General features: G+C 44.3%; 1 protein-coding gene across 1 annotated transcript; it reads right to left on the bottom strand.

Annotated features, from left to right (window-relative positions):
* Window positions 1-4613: 4613 nt before the first annotated feature.
* Window positions 4614-5802, bottom strand: LOC129598200 (girdin homolog). The gene is made up of 4 exons (XM_055495982.1): window positions 5662-5802; window positions 5153-5510; window positions 4855-4998; window positions 4614-4804 (listed from the first exon to the last, which is right to left on the bottom strand). Exons 1-4 carry the CDS (start codon window positions 5800-5802, stop codon window positions 4614-4616), a joined length of 834 nt encoding a protein of 277 aa, XP_055351957.1.
* Window positions 5803-21242: the final 15440 nt, after the last annotated feature.

Below are 21242 nucleotides of genomic sequence, written 5' to 3'. Positions count from 1 at the left end.
GGTGCGAATACGGCCGGTAAAACCATGCGTGCGCTTCCAGTGGCACGGAAGCAAATCACACGAAACTTGAGAGGCCAGTTTAATTAGTGCCTTTACCTACTGTCATTGAAGTGTCTTGGTGGTATAAAAGGGTTGGATTTATACCGTCACTTATCGTCACTTATATCGCATAGCGCTGCTGTTATAAGGGAAGATAACCTCTATTCTTTAATCCGCCCGTCGAAGCCCGCGGGAGGCGGAGAACTATCTTTTCCAACCGGAAAGAGAGGAGACGTCGCGCTGCATAAAGCACAGGCCACTGATACGTACAGATATAGTGTGATACTATTCCAATTCAGTAGTTTTTTATCAGCCATTTTATGGGTGTGCACAAATACTCAGTCCATAAATGTAAAGCTGGATGGTCGACAATGACCGAAACGAACAATATGCAGTGATTTCGCATAAAATGGGCGTGAATTTATGGTAGATTGTTTATGGTAGAATTATGGTAGATTATTTGTGTTGATATTAATCTTTGGGCAGACATGCTTGCCCAACATTAGTTGTTGTCTAGTAAGCATAACATGTGCCAGAGGGTTGCCGCTGCTCTTTTAGCTGAGCAACCTTGTGTTGCCTGCAAAGCGCCATATAACAATGCAAAAAAAATTGTTTTGGAGTGCGAGAAAAAGAAAATTTTCCTGCATACAAGCCAATTTGGGGGCATGTACCGGGCCACTCCCTAAGTAATAATTTCCCGTGATACGATGCTTTTTTGATTCACTAACGACTTTAAAAGGACTATGATGAAGAGTCAGTCCTGAACAAGCGCTCTCACTCATAGTGGCATTTAAGGCGCGCAGTTCCTAACGATCTATCGAAGCTGTCCACTGCGAGCGCTTCTGTGTTAACGTTTGAAGCTTTTTTTTAAAAAATGCAAGTGGGAAATTTTTCGATTTGTTGGTCTTGTAAAATATTAATCTCAAGCAAATAAATATTCAATAATTTGGCTGGTACCGTATTTTGTACTTTTCCTCATTCAGATTTCAGTTTTACCGGCATCGATATGTGAACGGGATATGGAAAAGACCTTTTTTTAGAAACATAACACATGTAGCACCGTTTTTGAACGGGCTAAATGCAATAGCGTTAGCAGTTTCTTGATATCATGCTTTTCTCTATCGACAGTTTACGGGGAGACTGTATACGGCTTGGTGTAATGAAGACTTTTTTCACATTTCAGTTTACAGCGCACTCGTAAGATAATTAAGGGAAGTGGGCCGGTACATGGTACCAAATTCGTGTAAGTACATGCACGAAGACTTTTACTTTCGCGCACTCCCAAACACTTTTTTGTTTCGGTTTATGACATTCTGTAGCCAGAAGATTTGTATACACTGGCGAGAGAACCGTTTGTGCGCGCAACGTCCGCTTCGGGAGTTCTGGCTGTTAGAAAATTCCAAAAGGTTAAAATGCGTTCAGATGTACCAAAAGCTTTAATATGGACCGATCTCTCTCAAGTTTGCTCGTAAATGCACATAACCGTGAAGATCGTTTTTATACCGATCCAGACTTACATGGTTTTTTTCAAAGTTTAAAATGAATTTTAAATTTTTTGAAATTCATTTTAAAATTTGAAAAACATGCTAGAACATTGGATCGGTGTAAAAACGTTCTTCATGCATGTGTGCGTTTCCATGCAAAATTTGGAGAAGATCGGTTGATAAAGAGACTTTTAGTACACCTGAACGCATTTAAAATTTTTGGAATTTTTAACAGCCATAACTCCCGAAGCGGATGTTGTGCGCACAAACGGTTTTCACGCCTGTTTATACAAATGTTCTGGCTAGTACTAGTGCCCTGCAACGGAGTAGAAAACTCCGTCCAGTCCGATCCAAACTTAAAAAATTTTATCCGAACCCAGTCCGACTCCGAATTCTAAAAATCGTACTCCGACCAATCCGATCCGAAAATATTTTTGGCCAATCCGAACCCACTCCGATCCGATCCGAAAAATTTTCCAAAGGATATTAATTCTATTACACATCCGGACATCCTTATATTACAAAAAATTTTTAAATGCCATGTTGTCGGCAGTAAAAAGACTTCAAACTCACAAGTACGTACAATTTTCTTGTGCATAATAAAGGTTACGCTAGAGGATTTATATATATAAAATTTTTTTTAGGTAAATTTAAACTTTTTTAACACTACAGTGTTGAAAAAATTAGGGAAGCTAGTTAGCTATCGTCATTGTCGAAATCTTTATCAGATCTTTTTGTTGTATACGGTCCAGCAAACGGATCACCCACGTATTGGCCAGAGTCAAAAATAAGGAGAGAAAATTAAAGTGAGTGTTGTTTCTAAACGTCCGCAACTAAAATAAATGGTAGTTTCATGTGTTCTTTAGGTTTAGTTAAACGTATATATTATTACTACTATTGTTATTATTATTATTATTATCTAAATCACCAGTATTAATCCAATTACTAGTGCTGCAAATAAAAAGGGAAGCCGCTGCCTAGTTAAACTGACTGAGCCGCACAACACATGTAGTCCGTTTGACCGAAGCAGTTATACTAAAATTCCCTGATAAGACGATAACAAATAACCACATCATAACAATCGTCAAACACTCTAATATTAAAAAGTGTCAGGAAAATTAATAAAAGAAAGTGACAGACAATTAAGAACAGTCAACTAAACAAAAGCAGATACTTCGGTGTAAACTAATTTAGCGCAAATGGAAGCCTCGCGCGAAGCGCGAAGCTGACGAACTTTTTTGTTTTGAAGACGGGTGAAATTCAATAAAAATTAATTAATAATATTTATTTAATTTCGGATTATTCGGAGTCTTGACTGCATCCGAACCCGATCCGATCAGGTGCACAAAAACTCCGAAACCACTCCGACTCCGAATTTTCCAGATTGAAATCCGTCCAATCCGGTCCGAACATCGGAGTGGGTTCGGAGCGGATCGGATTTCCCAGTCCGTTGCAGGGCTCTACTGGCTACAGAACTTCATAAACCGCAACAAAAATGTGTTTGGGAGTGCGCGAAAGCGAAAGTTTTCGCGAAAGCGAAAGGAATTTTCGAAACCGGCTTAAGTTCAAACTCAAACACAAGTTCAAGTTGCAGCTTGAACTGAAACTTGAATTGTGGTTTGAACTTGTGCAAATATCACTTTTCGGAAATGACACCGTACGCGTACATGTACATGTTTAAAAAAATTACACAACGAAAATCAAACATAAACAAACAGGAGCGGAAAGATCTTTTAGTTTCAGCTCTGTTGAATTCTCTTCACGATGTTTCTGAATTTATCTTCGCTATTACTGCTCCGTCACCGGAAAGTAATTTCCGATAAAACGTTTATTTTACTGTATGTAGCCAAGAGATGCCGGGAGCGTGAATTACGATTGATGAAGATGCAGGATGACTGGGAAATAGAAAGCCAGTTTACCCTCGAAAATTTTACGGAATTCGAATGCTTTCGATTTTTTCGACTCAGAAAGGCTGATCTTAACAGATTAGCGGCAGCGCTACGCATCCCTAATGTTCTGCAGAAGCCATCAGGAGACAAGGTCAGCGGGATTGAGGGACTTTGTATCCTGCTCCGCCGTCTTTCGTATCCAAACCGCTGGATCGATTTGCGTCGGATATTTGGCCGCTCTGTTGCCAATTTGTGCAGAATTTTTTATATGGTGCTGGATCATATCGATCGATCGTTTCGTTGGCTACTGGAATCTTGGGATCAACAGTGGTTATCAGAAGAATCAATGGATGAGTTTGTTGATGCCATATCGAACAAAGGGGGAACCACGCCTGGTTGTTTTGCTTTTATAGACGGCACCGCACGGCCGATTTGTCGCCCGAAGCTGTTTCAGCGCGCTTGTTTTAGTGGTCATAAAAGATACCACTGTCTGAAGTGGCAGTCGATTGTGACACCAAATGGTAAGCGACCGGAATTCGGCTTACAGAGACTTTTGCAAATAAAAATGAAGTTGTTTCCAAAATTACGCTTGACATTCCTGTTTTTTTTACGCAGATTTGATGCGCTTAGTAAATTACCCGTTTGACATTAATATTACAGCATGAATTAATTAATCGCCAAAAAGTTATTGATCTGATACCGCAATCGCTGTCTACATTTTTTAGGTTTAATCTGCAACCTCTATGGTGGTGTCCGCGGGATCATGCATGACGCCAGAATGCTTCGGGAGAGCAAATTAATCAACCGGCTACGGAATCATTTTAATGCTTTCGTATCCGATGATTTTTGCATGTACGGCGACAGTGGATACGGAAAAACAGATTTTTTGGAAACGCCATATTCAAAAGCACAGTGTTTAGCAAATATTCAAAAAGAAATCGATAATCTAGCAATGTCTGCAGTGCGGATCGCTGTGGAATGGAACTTCAAAGATATCGCAAATAACTGGGCTTTCGTTGATTTTAAAAAACGAATGCGTTTGTTTCAAATTCCTGTCAACAAAATTTATCGTGTTGCTGTTATTTTGACGAACTGTAAGACTTGCTTAAAACCAAATCAGACCAGCCTGTATTTTAAAGTACCACCGCCGATGTTGGAAAATTATTTCCAGCTGCAATAAAAATAGCCGCATTTTAATTAACTATTTTTTCATGCAAGCTAACATAGCTTCCCATTTGCGTTCTTCAGCAGCAATTCGCAATCGGTCATTTTCTAATGCTTTCAGATCGACCTCTTTTTCCACCTGCAGTTCCATTTCTTTTAATTCTTTTTGCATCTGCAGTTCTTTATCTTTCATTTCTTTCTGCGCCTCGATTTCCTTTTCTTGCATTTCTTTTTCATTGTCAATTTCAATTTTACGGATGCGCGCGGTACTCTCTAACTCCATTTCGCGGATGCGCTGCGTCTTAACTGATTCCTGGGAAATGAGAGATACCACGGTTTCTGCTTCACTAAGTTTGGGGCTGGTCTTTCTTTTCTGCAGACGAGATGGAACCTTTTTGCCGTTCTCGTCATCTTCACGTTGCCTGTTAGTTACAAAAACTTGTAACATTAATGCTAGCATTGCTGGGCAACATTACAACAATACTTTAACCAACACTACAACCTACTTTTATGACAAACCGTAAAAAACAAATTTGACAAAAATATTAAATATCTATTAATTTTTGTTGAGCTTACAGTTATTCAATTCAGCAGGATCCATGGCACCCATAGCCACCAACTCTTCGTCCGTCACTTCAACCTGCTCTACGATGCCGACTTCTCCAGCAGCTTCGACAGCTTTGTTCGCTTCTTCCAGCTCGGTATCACGCTTACCCTGCTCTTGTTTCTTGAGGGCTGCTCGAGCCTCCCGTTGAGTTTCCCAGTCCAGTGCTGCAGCACTAACGTTGGTGAGAAGCTTTTCGATGTCACCATATTGCTCCTCAGTTCCGCTCTTAACAACATTTCGTACGTCTTCGCTGCGAAAGGCTTTGACCAAAATCTCGACGCGATTTTTACACGCAACGCCATCGAGCAGATTATCCCCACCAAACATCTGTAAAGGCAGACTATCATTGCTATGACACATACGTATAGTTGTACGCTAACTGCAACCCCGTACATTGCGTATTACATACCACGATATGTAGCACAATTTTATTCTCGTTTCTCAAAGAAGAAAAGTAACGCGAAGCTAACAAACAAACCTGATCGGGGATTTTATTCAGGTTCTCCGCGATCGTCTTCCATGCTTGTTCTTTGTTCCTTGCGAAATACGGGCTGATGGTGTTCACCTCATCGAGTAATAAAAGATGATGTTTGGCCTTAAACCGTCGTTGTGGTGCCATTATTTAAGGAACGAATAAATCAAAAAAAGGAGAAAGCGATCAGTTTTTCTTTATCGTTTGAAAGATATAAATAAAATGTAAAAAACTAGTGCAGTAGTGCTGTGTCATAACGCTAGCAAATATTCTGCATATCGGAGCGAAGCAGTGATTTTATGAAGCATGCCTGCGTCACCAGGCGGTTGGCTTGCATTTGGCGGCAACATAACTTAGAATTTGGTCCCGTCCGAAAACGGTTTTTATCTAGTAAACCACCGAGAACTAAACTTGAACTCAAGCAAAATAATTGTAGATGAATAGTTGAACTAATTATAATTTGCATAACTACAAGTTCTTGGACGAACCGTTGATACACTACAACGTGTCAAAAAGTACTCAAGTTTAAGGGCCTTTCAACTTGAACTTAAGTTTGAAAAACGTCATGCATACAAGTTCAACTTCATGAATACACAGGGTCTTGGCATACCCTCTACTACATTTTAGGCTTGAATTTGAATATGAGCATAAACTTGAAGCGTTTTCGAAAATTCACAAATGTTTGCAAAAATGCGGCAGTGTCGAAACAGTAAAGCAGTTGCAGAAAAAAAGTGAAAGAAGCACAGAAGAATCCAAATGTGAGAAGGTAAATTAACGCCGACCAGAATCATGAGGGATGCCGGCTGTTGTAAATAAGTACTGTATAAACTCACCCCACGGTGGTCCAAGTGATCCAGATGAAATATCTTGATCACGGCTGGCGCGCTGGGCGAAGCTGTTTCCTCCCCTTCGTTTTCGAAATGGTAGCTCACGACAGGAAATGCTGTCATTTTCGCGGCATTTTCGCGGTTCGCGGCATTCGCATGACAGAAAATGCCGCAAACATGACAGCATTTTTTGTCATGATTTATTATCGTGAACTTGACGGTACAAAGCGAGTTTCCCTGGACAATTGCAATCAGTAGAGTTAGTCCCAAATCCCAATTAACCCGAGATGAGACCGAGCAGAACACACTCATGGCATTACCGCGCATTATATCTAAACTTAAACGCTTAAACAGAAAACAGGTGGCGCGATTTTTGCCTGTTCTCAAAAATAAGTTCTTACCGATTTCCTTCCACAAAACAACTGCGGCATCGCTTTCCGCAACTCTTTGCCATCTGACACACAAATGGCGCTTTAAGATTTTAGCGCCAAGCCACAGAAATTCAGAAAGTCTGGTTATCCGGGGAAGTCGCCGAATAGAACTGCAAGTAATATCAATTTTGATTACCTGTCAAGTAAGCAAAAGGGATATTATTCGCAGGCCTTTTGCGCTGCTCTGCAAGATCAACAGCACAACTTTCAAACCTCCGAAGACACGGAAACGTTAACAATTCCTCCAGTTCAAACAAACAAAAATGTTGTAGAAAGCTGCTGTTACGAAAAACGACTCCCGATTGCTTACAGTGCTGTGTGAGATCTACAGCGCTTTTCGAGTATTTCGAGTTTTCAAAATGTTAAATGACATACGAAAAACTCGAAATACGCGAAAAACGGCAGGAATCGCAAATGTGGTCGGGGTAAATCCGATCCAGGTACACAGAGCGTAAACCGTACGCGGAGAACGTTGAAGAAATATGTTTGCGGACACTTCTGCTGCATGGCTTATTCATAGTATTTATACCCATCCAATTTCCATGTGTTGCTCCAAAACCCCAAAAACTTACGGCCTTATGGCACATCAGGAATTACACATCTGTGTGATGTGGACAATGCCTGCGAGCGATCATACATTCTCCACAATATGCAGTACTCATGCACTAGTCACTGCACTCGCTAACACAAATCCGGGCGGGCTCGTACAGGAATCATTTCCGCCCCAATGTAATAACCTTAATTTCCGGCATAAATCCCTCTTCACACAAGCAGGCTTCTTGATATGTTCAGCGCTAACTGGACATCCCTGTGCAGCTCCTTAAACTGGATGACCCACGACACCGTGAAATAGGACTGTCATCCTGCGAGTGACCTTATTTGGCAGTATTCAATCATGCGGTGCCCATCCGCCGAAACAATTAAGGTGTCGATGGCGCGCAAACTCAATCATTTCGCTCGCTAACTAGTTAGGGCGTCCGCGGCAGAGCCGTTTGCGCCAATGCATAGGAAGACTGGGCGCACGGTAATTTTGAGGCATGCATCAGAGGCATCGATCAGTAATTGCGACAGACTGACAGTCAGCCGTCAGACTGGCCTGTTTTCAAACGGCGGCAAAATCTGTTACGGTTTTGAGCTACTGCTTTACGAGTTACAGAGTATTGCGAAATAATATTCCACTGCGATATACGAGGGGATGTCAGTAGCGCACCTAGATAATCCCCTGGCTTGCTGCCGTCACCAGCCGGGAGTGTGACGTTACGGCAGTACATATGGCTAAATCAGGCGTAAGCGGTACATAAGCACCATGTTGAGCCACAACGACATGCTCCAGCCGACTGACGCCAGCCAGTACAGGGATTATCTTGATTAGCCACTGACATCCCTTCATATTCTTCCGAAACCTGATACCGTACTTATCGAATTTGGGGCACATCCACATCCGTGTTCGAAAAATAATGTCACCCCCTGAAATTACGACACCGGGGGTGCCGTTGTTAAATGTCAAGCCAAATAAAACCGCAAATCTGCTTTTTAAAACGTACGACTTTTACATACAGCTGAAGAGTGATCGCGAAGCCAAAGCCGACACAGGGAAATAAAAATGTGGTGGTCAATCCTGGCAAGTGGCAAGCAACTGGTTACAGTACAGCCTGTACCGATCTGTACCGGGATGCTGCATGGAATTGCTGTGCTTTGCATACTTCTATCCTTCTATGTATCGAGATCGTTTACATACAAAATAAACGTTAATGGGATTCGGCAGTACATATCATGTGTGGGTCGGCCAACTTCGCCTTTGCCGTCCATTTGCCTATGCCGCTTCAGTTTGCCGTTTCCAACTTTACCTTTACCGTTTCCAACTAGCGAAGGTATGCAGAATAGTGTGGAAAACCCTGAAACCGGAAACAAAAAAGTTTAGAAACGGCAATGTGCTAACGGTAATTCGTTTTTCAAACGGCAAAGGCTTTTACAGACGGCATTCTGAAACGGCAAATTGGAATGCTAACGGCTTTTCTGACGGCAAAGGCAAAGGTAAAGGTAAAGTTGAAAACGGCAAACTGAAACGGCAAAGGCGAAGTTGGCCGACCCTCATGTGTTGTGTATAATATAGGAAAAAGTTGGTGTCGTTGTCACTGTCGCAGAGTTTTCACACTGATATGGAATTCCCTTGTGGACTTTCACAGCGGTCGTGCAGGAGTACTTTTACTGGTGCACCGGCAGCGCTCTTGCCTGCGCAATAACTGCCAGGCTATAATTATTTTGTTTGGCGGATATTAGTGCCCAGAACACTGCTGTGAGACGAGGGCTCAGTAGCGTTCACGCCTGTGGCGCTAGGCGCTACGCCATGGATTACGGTCTGTGTTGTGTCTCGCTCTGATTGGCTTGTGTTTTGTTAGTGGGCGTGGCATAGCACGTGCTGCACGGTGTAGAATTGGCTCTACGATTTGCGATCGAGCTGCGCCGATCGATTATTGATTTTTCTGTTGTCGGAACTTTCAATATTATTAAAAGTTAGCAATTAGCGATGCGACGTCTTGTGTTTCCGCATAGCTCGCAATACATATCGCATTGCTCGCTCCACGGGATCTATTCCGTTTAGGTCGCCGTATCTGGATCACAGTTGGATCTAGCATTAGATGGTAGCAGAGCCGACAGCGGTTCTCTGATTTGAGTTGATTTGATCTGATTTGATTTAATTTGTGTCAGGCATATTTGGCCGGTCATCTGACGTGATATCCGTGACCAGTAAGGCACAGGTCTGTCCAACAGCAAAGCGCAACACCACAAGCGGTGCAAGTTCCTCATCGGATTTCCAGCTTTGGTTTTCGGTACGGTATCTTCAGCGAAGAACCGTGCTGTTTCCTTAGCTGTGCAAGAGTACAAGAGTTCAGTCGTCAGTGTTCCTCGGTGTAGAGTCTTCAGCGAAGACCTACACTGGTGTCACTGATACTCGGCAAGGCTTCAGCGAAGCCTAAGCCGTGGGCCATAAGCGGCGAAGCGCCAAAAGGGGTGCACGGATCAAGTAGATCAGACTCCTCCAAACTGGTAGTAGAGCACCACTACTGCTGCTACGGCAGTCAGCCGGCACAGTAGTCGACTAAAAGCGTGCGGCACAACCGCTACGGAGGCGGCAACGCGGGAACGGAGTGTGGAGAAGAATCTGGATCATTTGGATCATTTCCCCGCGGAACGGACGGTGAACAGGTAGAAAAACCGTTATTAATTACGGGATTGGCTAGTTGATAAAATTGGCAATTTCTATTGGTCCGTACTGAGCCGAGCATAGACGTAGGCGGAGTTTTGCACACGGCGCGCATGTCTGGCCGTTGACCGTGACGTCAGGCAGATATAAATTTTAAAAGGATTAACGTGATTGGTCAGTTATCTGAGCCGTGATTGGCCGAAATTTGAACTGAACGATTTGAGCTAGCTGACCAATAGGAACGTAGTAAACAAGGTAAACGGGGATTTTCCATTGAAACTGAGCAGTAACGGGAAATTTGATCTGAGATGAGATAACCGAATCGGGAAGTGACCTTTTGAGTTGAGTTGAATTGGAAAGTGACCTTTAAGACCAGAACGTGACCTTTGACTCTGAAAAGTGACCTTTACCGAAAAGTTGGAATTGACCAAATTGACCTATCTAAGTGACCTTTAAGATCTGAAAGTGACCAACAGTGACCTTTAACGAAGTTGAAATTGAGTTGATTAGTAGTACAGCGATATCAGCAGCTGTAGGATTTTGTCCGTAAACGTGTTCTGAACCGTAAAAGCGGTGTCGAAGTTTTGTCTGAAAAGTGACCTTTAGGGCAAAACTCTCGAACTTTCTATCGAAAAAGTGACCTTTAAACGAAACAGTCGAATTTTTCAATCAAAAAGTGACCTTTAACAAGGACTTAGAAGAAACTCGAACAAAGTAAAGTGACCTTAAGGACAATTGATTAAACCATACAATAACGTGTGTGTGTGAGAACAATTGGCAGGAGCGTCCAAGTTATCCGATCAACATGGACAAAGACAACGAGGAACCGACATAACACAGCAGCCAGGGAGGCAGGAGCTCCCGAGGATCACAGCAAGGCGCAGTTGATCCTTATAAGAAGGAATACAAGTCGCTCGCGCGTCCAGTCGGACATGATAGACAGACCCGAGCAGCTGTGACCTTTTGCAAGAAAGGACAGCAAAGGCAGTGACAGTACATACCAAGTGGCGCTCGGAGCTATACAGAACGAAGAGAGCTCTAGCGGTGACGGAAACCAAACTCCCGCGTCTACGGCGGGAGGCAAACCGATGAACCAGAAAAAGGTCACTGGGGAGGAAAAGTCCACAGAAAAAGGAGCGGAAGCAGTGGGAGCATTACAGCTGGATGCTACCATTAGCGGAACGAATGAGCAGGAAAAAAATGGAACCTGGCTCAAGTGGAAGAAGTGGAAGAGAGAAACACAAAGGTTACCGAAGAGGAACTGGCTGAACTGGGATCGGATGACCATTCACTGAACGATAAAACCGCAGGCGATGACCTTTGGGCAACTCCCAATGGTCTCAGATGAATCGAATGAGTCTTACTTCACGGATGATGAAGCGACGATGAATATGTCCTTCCAAACCGCGATGAAGGAGGCTGACCGTGCTGAAGGGATAACACCTTTCAAAGATATACCGGAGCACCTAATTGAACGGACACAAACAGGAAAGGTCATCAATGTTCGACCGCCATCACCGAACAGCCCCACAACAACTCTGAGGATTCGTGTGAGGGAGCTGGAAAAGGAACTCTAGGCCAAGGAAAGTCAGGCAATGAAACGAACAAAAGAAAACCGGGAAAAACTGTCGTCGCTGGAAACCCGAATATATGAATTGGAACAACAACAGGCCGACTTGGAGAGCACGGCGGATGAATGGAAAATTAAATATGAACGTCAAAGAGAACTCGCGGAAGAATACTTGAAAATGGTCGATGACAGAGAAATGGAAGGTCATCTTGCAGTCAGTGACCTTAACGAGAGTATGTCGGAAGAATCAGCGGAAAGGTCGCGACACTTAGCCGAACTGAAGGATGAATGCGACGCATTGAAATAAAAGGTCACCGAAGCGGAAGCTAAAAGAGGCGAATATGCGACCAAACTCGCCAATGTTACCCAACGGTTACTGACAAACACCACCGAAGTTTTCAAGCTCAGGAATATGGCGTACCAAACGGGCCAGAGTTTTCCAGACAAATGTTTACGACAAATGCTTTTTAGTTTTCAATCAATACACTGACAATGTTTTTCAAAACAATTTAACAGACAATGTTTCTGACAAATGTTTTCATTTAACAATCGAAAGTTTACAGACAATGTTTGGATAGTCGAAAACTTTCAGACAAATGTTACCGATTAATGTCGATGCAGAATTTGAGAGACCGTGGTTGCGTTCAACACGTCTGACTCGAACACAATGCTGAGTAATCGTGGCAAACTATTACCAGCATTATGGCGAGTCAAACCGTTGAACGCAACCACGCAGTCCGCACTCAGATTTGCGGTGGTAGGCTTCTGATCTGACGTTTGTCAGTAACATTTGTCCGAAAGTTTTCGGCATTTGTCTGAAAGTTTTCGGCATTTGTCACAAGCATTTGTCTGGTAAACATTTTTTAAAAAACATTTGTCTGTTGTGAAAAGCATTTGTCAGTGGCATTTGTTTGAAAACCGAAAAGCATTTGTCATTAGCATTTGTCTGGAAAACTCTGGCCCGTTTGGTACGCCATACAGGAATGACCTGAAGCTGCGTGATGAGAATATCGGGATCCTCCAGAAGGAATCATATGAGCACCAGAGAAGGGCCGATGAAGCCGCCAAAGTGGCTAAAGACCTGCGAGATCTTACAGCCACCGAAGGCGCACGGTTGAGCAACGAAATCAAACAGGTGATGGAAGAGAACCAGGTGTTGAAAGAAGATAACAAAAAGGTCACCGAAGAGATCAAAGAGTTAAAGGAAGCCGCCAAGACAATCGCCGAACAAGGCATGAGGTGGGAACACGAGGCACACCTGCTGGACGTAAAGGTCACAGCGCTTGAACTGAAAGATAAAGAATGGCAACAAACTGTCCACCAGAAGACACAAGAAATCATCAAACTCAATACCGAGTTGATCGATATGACCCAAACGGTAATGACGGGAGAGGATGAGGTCACCCAAACAAAAAACCAGCTCAAAGTAGCAGCTGAGGAATATACGAAATTGGAAAGAGATGTGACCCAGTTGGTGGAACACAAAAAAAGTGAGCCACCGAGGCGCACGGTTGAGCAACGAAATCAAACAGGTGATGGAAGAGAACCAGGTGTTGAAAGAAGATAACAAAAAGGTCACCGAAGAGATCAAAGAGTTAAAGGAAGCCGCCAAGACAATCGCCGAACAAGGCATGAGGTGGGAACACGAGGCACACCTGCTGGACGTAAAGGTCACAGCGAACTGAAAGATAAAGAATGGCAACAAACTGTCCACCAGAAGACACAAGAAATCATCAAACTCAATACCGAGTTGATCGATATGACCCAAACGGTAATGACGGGAGAGGATGAGGTCACCCAAACAAAAAACCAGCTCAAAGTAGCAGCTGAGGAATATACGAAATTGGAAAGAGATGTGACCCAGTTGGTGGAACACATAAAAAAAGTGAAGAATGACACCGAAAAGGTCATCCAGGAGAAAACGTTCCAACTCCACCAGCACATGTTGAAGGTCAAGGAGGAAAACCAGAACTTGAAAACTGAGAAGGAAAAATTCCAGCTGAAAGTTAGACGCCTCGAAGACGAGAATAAGGCCCTCAACATGTCGAACAAACACAAGGATGAACAGCTCCTGCAATATGGAGTTCGAACGGCAACGGTGGAGTCACCCCCGCCCAGTTACAGTAAGGCACAAGAAACGGGCACGGGCAAAAGCTTCCACTTTGAGATGCCGCTGCGAACTGGTACCGGCAGAGGAAGTGTCAAAAACGAAAAGGATGGTGAAAAGGTCAAAGATGACAAAGAGCCACCATCAGGAGGTTATCCACATACGAGTCACGGCGATCCTTCTCAGTTTCCCCACATATTGAAACAAATGTGCTCATTGACGAAGGGCGACGGGACAGACCCTCCAGCCGGCAAGAGCGCCCACGGAAGTCCCGTTACGGAAAGGCAAAACGAAACCAAAATGACGATGAAAGTAGCGAAGAAGAGGATGACCCGAGAGTAGAAACGACAGCGGCGCAATTGACAAAAGCGCTCAATTCGATGGCTCGGAAAACGACACTTGTAACCTTTGACGGCAGTCGCGACACCGTGAATGGTTGGACAAGACTTGTAAAAGAAACTCAGAGAACCTACCAGCTCACCGACGATCAAATCATGATCGAAATAGCCAGCGGTGAAAGGCCCTGCCAAGACATGGTTCGAAGGTGAAAAGGATATCGCATCAGAGGACGGAATTGAGTACTCGGTAACGGAGTGGATGGACAAATTTAAAGATGAATATGGTGACAGAGATGAAGAGGTCCTAGGCTTACGTGAGGCCTACGCAAGAAAATTCGAACTCGGAAAAGAATCGCTCGACCAGTATTATCAGGCAATGATGCGGTTCAAAGCAAAACGGATCATTACGGAAAAACAAGCAGTGGGTTTCTTGATCGAAGGATGTAGAGTGGACAATGAACTCTACAAGGCCTTGCGTACACAAAAGTGCAGAACGCCAACCGATGTTAAGGACTTCTTCCTACATTGGGCAACGGGAGAGGAGAAATACAAAGCACCAAAGGGTCAACGTAACCAAGATTACGTCACTATCCGCACAGGTCAAGTCGAATCGGTATCGCAACAGAGAATGGCAGCAGCAGCACCAGTGCAGCAGCCGGTTGAATACCGAAGGGAGGCTCCGGTGCAAGAAATCACCAAAGAAGTGACCTTTATCGACAGCCAGACGGGACAGCTACGTACGTATGCAATGGTAGCTGCGATACAGGCGGCGGCCCAAGTGAGACCGGTACCTCAGAATGTGGCTCCACCGGTACCACAGAACGTGGCCCCTATGAATACTGGGTTACCACAACAGGGAATGGGTAACGGAAACTTTGGCGGAAACGGTTAAGGAAATGGAAATGGAAATTGGAATGGAAATCAGAATAACTTCCAGAATCAGCAAGGTCAGCAAGGGTCACGAACTGAATTCAAGTTCCAGATGATCGACGGATGGGTGGCAAACGGCGTACAGATGTGCCAAAACTGTATGTACGGTAATCACCAGACGCAGGGATGCAAGTTCGCGAACACGCCGCCGGACCAGAACCCGAACCTGTTCGCCTTCAGAGAATGGCAACGGCTGCGCAATTCGGGCGGCTGGCGCCAAGCGGTGGCAAATGGATATGACCTCATTGCGCAATGGTACCAAGTCAAAGCGAACTTCCAAAATCAACAAGGTGATGGAAACGGTAACTACGGAAACGGAAATGGCGGCCAAGGCGGTGGCAATCGAGGCGGCTACCGCGGCGGCTTCAGAGGAAGGGACAGAGGCTTCGGTCGTGGAAACTACGGTGGCGGCAACCGAGGCGGTGGAAACGGAGCGGCCAAGGAAACTACCAACAGGGTGGTGGCCAATACAACAATGGCAACGGACAGAATCCTAACCCGGCAAATGATATCGGACAACAACAAGGAGGAAATGTACAAGGAAACGTGCAAGGCGCGCAACAAGGTGGGGCGCCGGTTCAGGGAAACGGGCAAGATCAGTAGGCGCCGGTGAGCCTACTGATCGCCCCGACCCTAAACCACCGGATAAAGAGGGAACGGAAAGGTCACCACTGCAGAACGGTACTGCAGTGAATGTGACCACTGCAACGGCTATATGGATGCCGTCAGCGCAAAAAGAAACGGCTATATGGATGCAGTCATCGCAAAAAGAAATTGGAACGGTTATAAGGATACCGTCACAGAATCAAAGGTCACCGCAGAATGGTACTGCGAGTGGAAACGTCCAAGTGAATAAAAGGTCACCGCAGAACGGTACTGCGAGTGGAAATTGTTGTGACGGTAGCGCGACACTGCAAAAAGTGCAGCAAAATGAAAGGTCACCGTACTGCAGCGAAGAAGTGCTAGCGCAACGACGCGCACAACGGAACGCGAAAATTCAACAGGCGCTGTTGAACCAGAATAAGCCGCAGATTGATACTGCACAAGAAGAAAATGAGCAACATGCGAAATTCCGAAAATACTTGGCAGAAAACGATAAAGTGAATGAGTCACGTTGCGACTGTTACGAAGGGATAAAGCCAAAGTTCTGGAATTGTTCAGAGGACGAAGATGAGAAGTTAATAAGGCAAAAATGGATGGAGCAGAATATCACTGCTAATAGTAAAGATGAAAAGTCACCTTCCGTAGGAAAAGTTCAAGTGAAAGGTCGAGGAGCAAGTGCGAACGCTAAAGGTCACGGTGAAAGCGCCGTGTTAAATGGTCAAGAAACAGACTTGACACTGCGAACAGCGCAGCAGAAGAATAGCGAACCGGCACAACAGAATTCCGATGACTCACTTGTGGATGCAGTAACGCTGCAACGGAAGGAAATATGGCAAAAAGTAGAATACAGACCAAATGGGAATCACGGGATGTGGATACCCGTGACGCCAAAAGCAAAGCAGAAAGCGGGAATGTCGCAAGAGGATTACTGGGACATGCAAGAGTTACGAACACAACATGAAAGGAAAAGATTAGAAGAGTTGGTTACCGCTAAACCAGCTCAAGGGTTATCGAAAACCAGTCCCACCATTCAATACAGAGGAATATAAGAAGACATTCGCCGACGCGAATTACTCGCGAAATGCACCACCGAAAGATAAACCGTCGAATTATGGAGAAAAAGTTCCCATACAAAAGCTGTCAAGCGGCGGATTTGTTATAAAGCGCAGTGAAAGGGCACAGGACTTAGCGCAAAATGAACAGAAAGGAGGGTCAAATGAGATGGCGCAAATGCAACAGAGCAGTGCAGTTGAAAGGTCACGGGACTTATCACAAGCACTGCAACAGGATGCCAATGACAAGTCACCGGCCCGAACAGACGAGATGTCTTCGCAAATCGACCCGACGAAAACGAACAATGAAGTATCTGCAAAGGTGATTGAATGGATGACCGAAAAGGGACATGATATGGTTACATATGAAAGGTCACCAGACAGCGAAGCAGATGAACTGAAGCGAGCCGACCAAATAACAAGTGAAGTCATTGAGAAGCTGCGAAATAAACGAAATGAAAAGCGTATAGAGGAACTGATCCATCAGACGATAAATGAAGTGCCTAAGGGTCATACGACCGGCACAAAAGCAAATGAGCAAGTGCAGAATGTTGAAAAGGTCACCAGTGGTAAAATGGCTACAGAGAAGCAGGCAGATAAGAAAAAGCCGCAGAAATTCTACGATGTCCGAACTGACGTGCCACACAGGATTGACAAGTTGAGTGAGATACTGAAAGGTCATAGCACTCCAGCGAAAGGGCAAGTGCTTCCCGATATGGATCCGGGACCAGTATCGCTAATCCCTGTAAAATGTGAGATTCACACATTGAAGATTCAAAACGGAAAATTGCCCAAAAGAATTGAAGCGTATACACATGAAGTGAAAGTGGGAGACATAAAGGTCACCGCAATGCTGGAAACTGGCGCCGAGACGTCGCTGATCAGTAAACCGTTTTGCGAGAAAAATGGACTTCATATGCTCCCATTGCCACCTGACAGATTGGTAAAGATTAACAGAATTAGCGGAACGTCAGGATTCCTGGTGACACATTATTGTGTAGCACCAGTAACCTTAAGAAAAAAGACTAGCGAACATTCCTTCTACGTCCGACCGAAATGTGATGACGTACAGGTGTTACTGGGATTTGATTTCCGGGAAAAAAATTTGTACTGATGGATAATGAAGGCGAAGAAGAAAAAGAAGATAATCCGAAACCAGTTGCCAAAGTCGGAAAGGTCACCGAACTTGCAAAACGGACGGGAAATGCCCAAACGACAAATAAAACGCTAATCCCAGTAGGATAAAAAGAGTGAAAGGTTACGGGTATTGAAACGAATAGCTGAAGAAGAGCAGATGTTCGCGAGCGAAATCCGCAACAAAGCGATTGAACATTTGAGAGGTCACCAACTAAACAAAGAAACAGAGATTATTGAAATATCCCCCGACGAAGCGAGTGTAACCCAAATTGAATGCGAGCAAGATGCCACGACACAGGAGAAGGAGGTTGCCAGCCCGCAAACGAGTCGCAGGATATTAACTCCAGAAGAACGAATTGGGAGTTGCGGACACGGTTACTACGAGGACCCGTGTAGAGTGCAACCACAATGGGAATGCACTGAATGTCGCCAAAACGCCTCCCAAGATGACCTTTCAGAATGGCCGAGATGTAACGCTGCATTAGCAGACCTTAAAGGTCAAGTCCAAAAGAAACTGAAAAGTATCATGCGGACAAATGGAATGTGGAAACCACACATCGAACGGTACCATTGGAACAGATATCGGACTTGGTTGTCATGTGTAAAAAACTTCATTACGGGGAGAGGAAAATGGTTGAACCATTGGCAGCAACGTGCGGATAACGGAATCCAAGATCCTCTTGACCCGGTATCAACTGAGCGGAAACTTGAAAGAGAGATAGATGAAATGAATGAAGAAGTACAGCTATGGGAAGAAGCGAGAATAGAACTCTTTTGGGACTTCCGCGTCAATCACATGTACAAAGGCCAAGGGAAAACAGTTATATTCCCAACAGGACTCGGCACACCGGTATACGAGTCAGTGGTGGTGTTCTGCAAAGCACTGAAAGAAAATGACTGGGACATATTCGAAAAATACTGGACAAAATTTGAAGCGGAGATTCCTACATTTGATGTAAAGGAAATTCGAGAACTACAAGTAACCCGGAAAAAAAAGTTACCGGGGTTGATGGAAAAGAAAAAGGTGACCTTTGCACCAGACCCAGATGGAGTGGAATACCCAGAACGAGGCGATGATACATGGTGCATGTACGAAACGATTCCGAGTGACGACTGGGTCACCGAAGAGCTGATGGCGAATTGCGTTTTTGTTGGTCCCAAACGACCCAAAGGTTACGAAGCGGTCCAAAAAGAAGCAGAGAAGGAAGAGCCAGCTAAAAAGATAGTTGAAGGAGGATCGAATGAAACAGAAGAATCACACACGTCAGCTTTTAACATTGCAAAGATGTTAACAGATAGAGGAGAAATGTGGAAAAAAATTTAAAGAGGAGGTGGAAAGGATATCCAATGAACAGCAAAACCCAGTAACAGAGGCAAAAGCTGACGAAAGGTCAGCCGATCAAAATGAAGAACAGCGACCAATTGAAGGAACAAAACGGTCGTTGTTGAACCTCGAAGAAATTGATGGGCTGGAAAAGTCAAAATCGGAAGAAGAAAGGTCAAACTCCGATCCGGGTAGCAAGGAGCCACCCGAGAATCGCTACACGAAATGGGCGAAAGGCAAAGGAAACGGACAAACCTCTGCTCAAAAATTCGAAAGCGAAAAAGCTTAGCGATTCGCGAGAAAACGAAAGTGACCTTTCATCAGAAGACGAAGGAGTTGATGAGCGCCCAATCAAAAAGACTGGTAAAGGTCAAGCTACTGCACAAGAATATGAGAGCAGTAACTCGGACTCAGAGTGGACGAGTTCAAGCGATAACACAACGACCTCAGAAGATTCAGGTGTAAGTGACCTTTCGGAACAAGAGGATTTACTGGACTTGGATGAAGATGACGAAGTGGACGAAGAAAAAGAAAAAGAGATAAAAGTCAGAAGATTGAAAATAGAAAAAGCCAGACTGTCGAAAGATGTCATTAAAGTTTATAGTGACCAACGAATCAAATTGAAACCATCAAACTGCACACGGGTAAAGGTCAAGATGGGAAAATATGCACCGGCTCAAAACAAGTTAATGTTCACACGGGTCCCACAAGTTGAAACTGATGTGCAACCGTTGGCAGGAGTGACGGACCACAGAGGGAAATATTTTGAAATCGTCATCGCGCATCATAGTAGTAAATACCAAATCGTGAAGAAAAATCAGCTTCTCGGCTATGTGGAACCTTATGAACACATGGAAAACGTAAAGGTCAATGCTGGGACAGTAAAGAACGTACTCGAAGACCCAGAGGTGGACGATACGACGAAAGCTGAATTGACAAAGATAATTGGAAATCTGAAATTAGGACCCGACCTAACGGAAGAACAAAAGAACGATGTGTATAACGCGTTCTGGGAATTCTGGAAGGTCTTACCGACATCAAAGAAACCGTATGGAGATGTGAAAGGGGTCACTCACGTAATTGATACGGGAGATGCGAAACCAGTTAGATGTAACCCGGCCAGAACGAGTTGGACAGGCCGTGAGTTCATAACGAAGCACATCGAAGAGATGTTGGCACAAGACGTAATTGAGCCGTCGGACGCCGAGTGGAGCTTTCCACTCGTGTTGGCAGTTAAGAAAAACGGCGACGGAACAATGGGAACCAGATTTTGTGTCAACTACATCATGTTGAATAAGTTAACGAGAAAGAACAACTATCCGCTACCGAATCCGGACGAGTTGCTTGATGCGTGTGCAGGCAATAAATACTACGGAAAAATGGACCTGCAAAGTGGATTCTGGCAGATCCCAATGGATCCAGCGTCAATCAACAAGACGACCTTTGTCACGCAAGACGGAATGTACCGGTTTAAAAGAATGCCATTCGGGGTCTGCAACGGACCAGCAACATTCCAGTTGTGTATGGACAAGGTACTGTCGAAGGCGAAAAGAAAGGGTTGCGTCTTCGGATACATCGATGATGTAATTTTCGCCGGAAAAACTTGGGCGATCTTCATGCAGAATTTGAGAAATGTATTGATGAGCCTAGCCGAAGCGGGATTTACAATAAAACCGACGAAATGTGAATTTGGAATGAGACAAATGGTATTTCTGGGTCATATACTCAGTGAAGATGGAATTCGAATGGATCCTGAAAAGGTCACCGCAATCTCAGAATTTAAACGACCTCAAACAGAAAGGCAGTTAAGGTCATTCCTTGGACTGGCGAATTATTATCGCAAGTTCATTATGGGATATGCTCAGAAAACGTGTCATTTGTACGAGCTGTTGAGACAGGATAAACAAGTAAAGAAAGACTGGACAAAGGTACACGAGGATGAATTCAACAGTCTGAAACAACTGCTATGCGAAGGCCCAGTATTAGCGAAATTTGATCCGGCAAAGCCGACTGTCATTGAATGTGACGCGAGTAAAGAAGGAATCGGAGCTGTCCTATCACAA

The sequence above is a fragment of the Paramacrobiotus metropolitanus genome, unplaced genomic scaffold (genome assembly GCF_019649055.1).
Source record: "Paramacrobiotus metropolitanus isolate TYO unplaced genomic scaffold, Prichtersi_v1.0 Parri_scaffold0000117, whole genome shotgun sequence".
Classification (NCBI taxonomy): Eukaryota; Metazoa; Tardigrada; class Eutardigrada; order Parachela; family Macrobiotidae; genus Paramacrobiotus; species Paramacrobiotus metropolitanus.
This window is presented reverse-complemented; position numbering and strand designations above follow the sequence as displayed.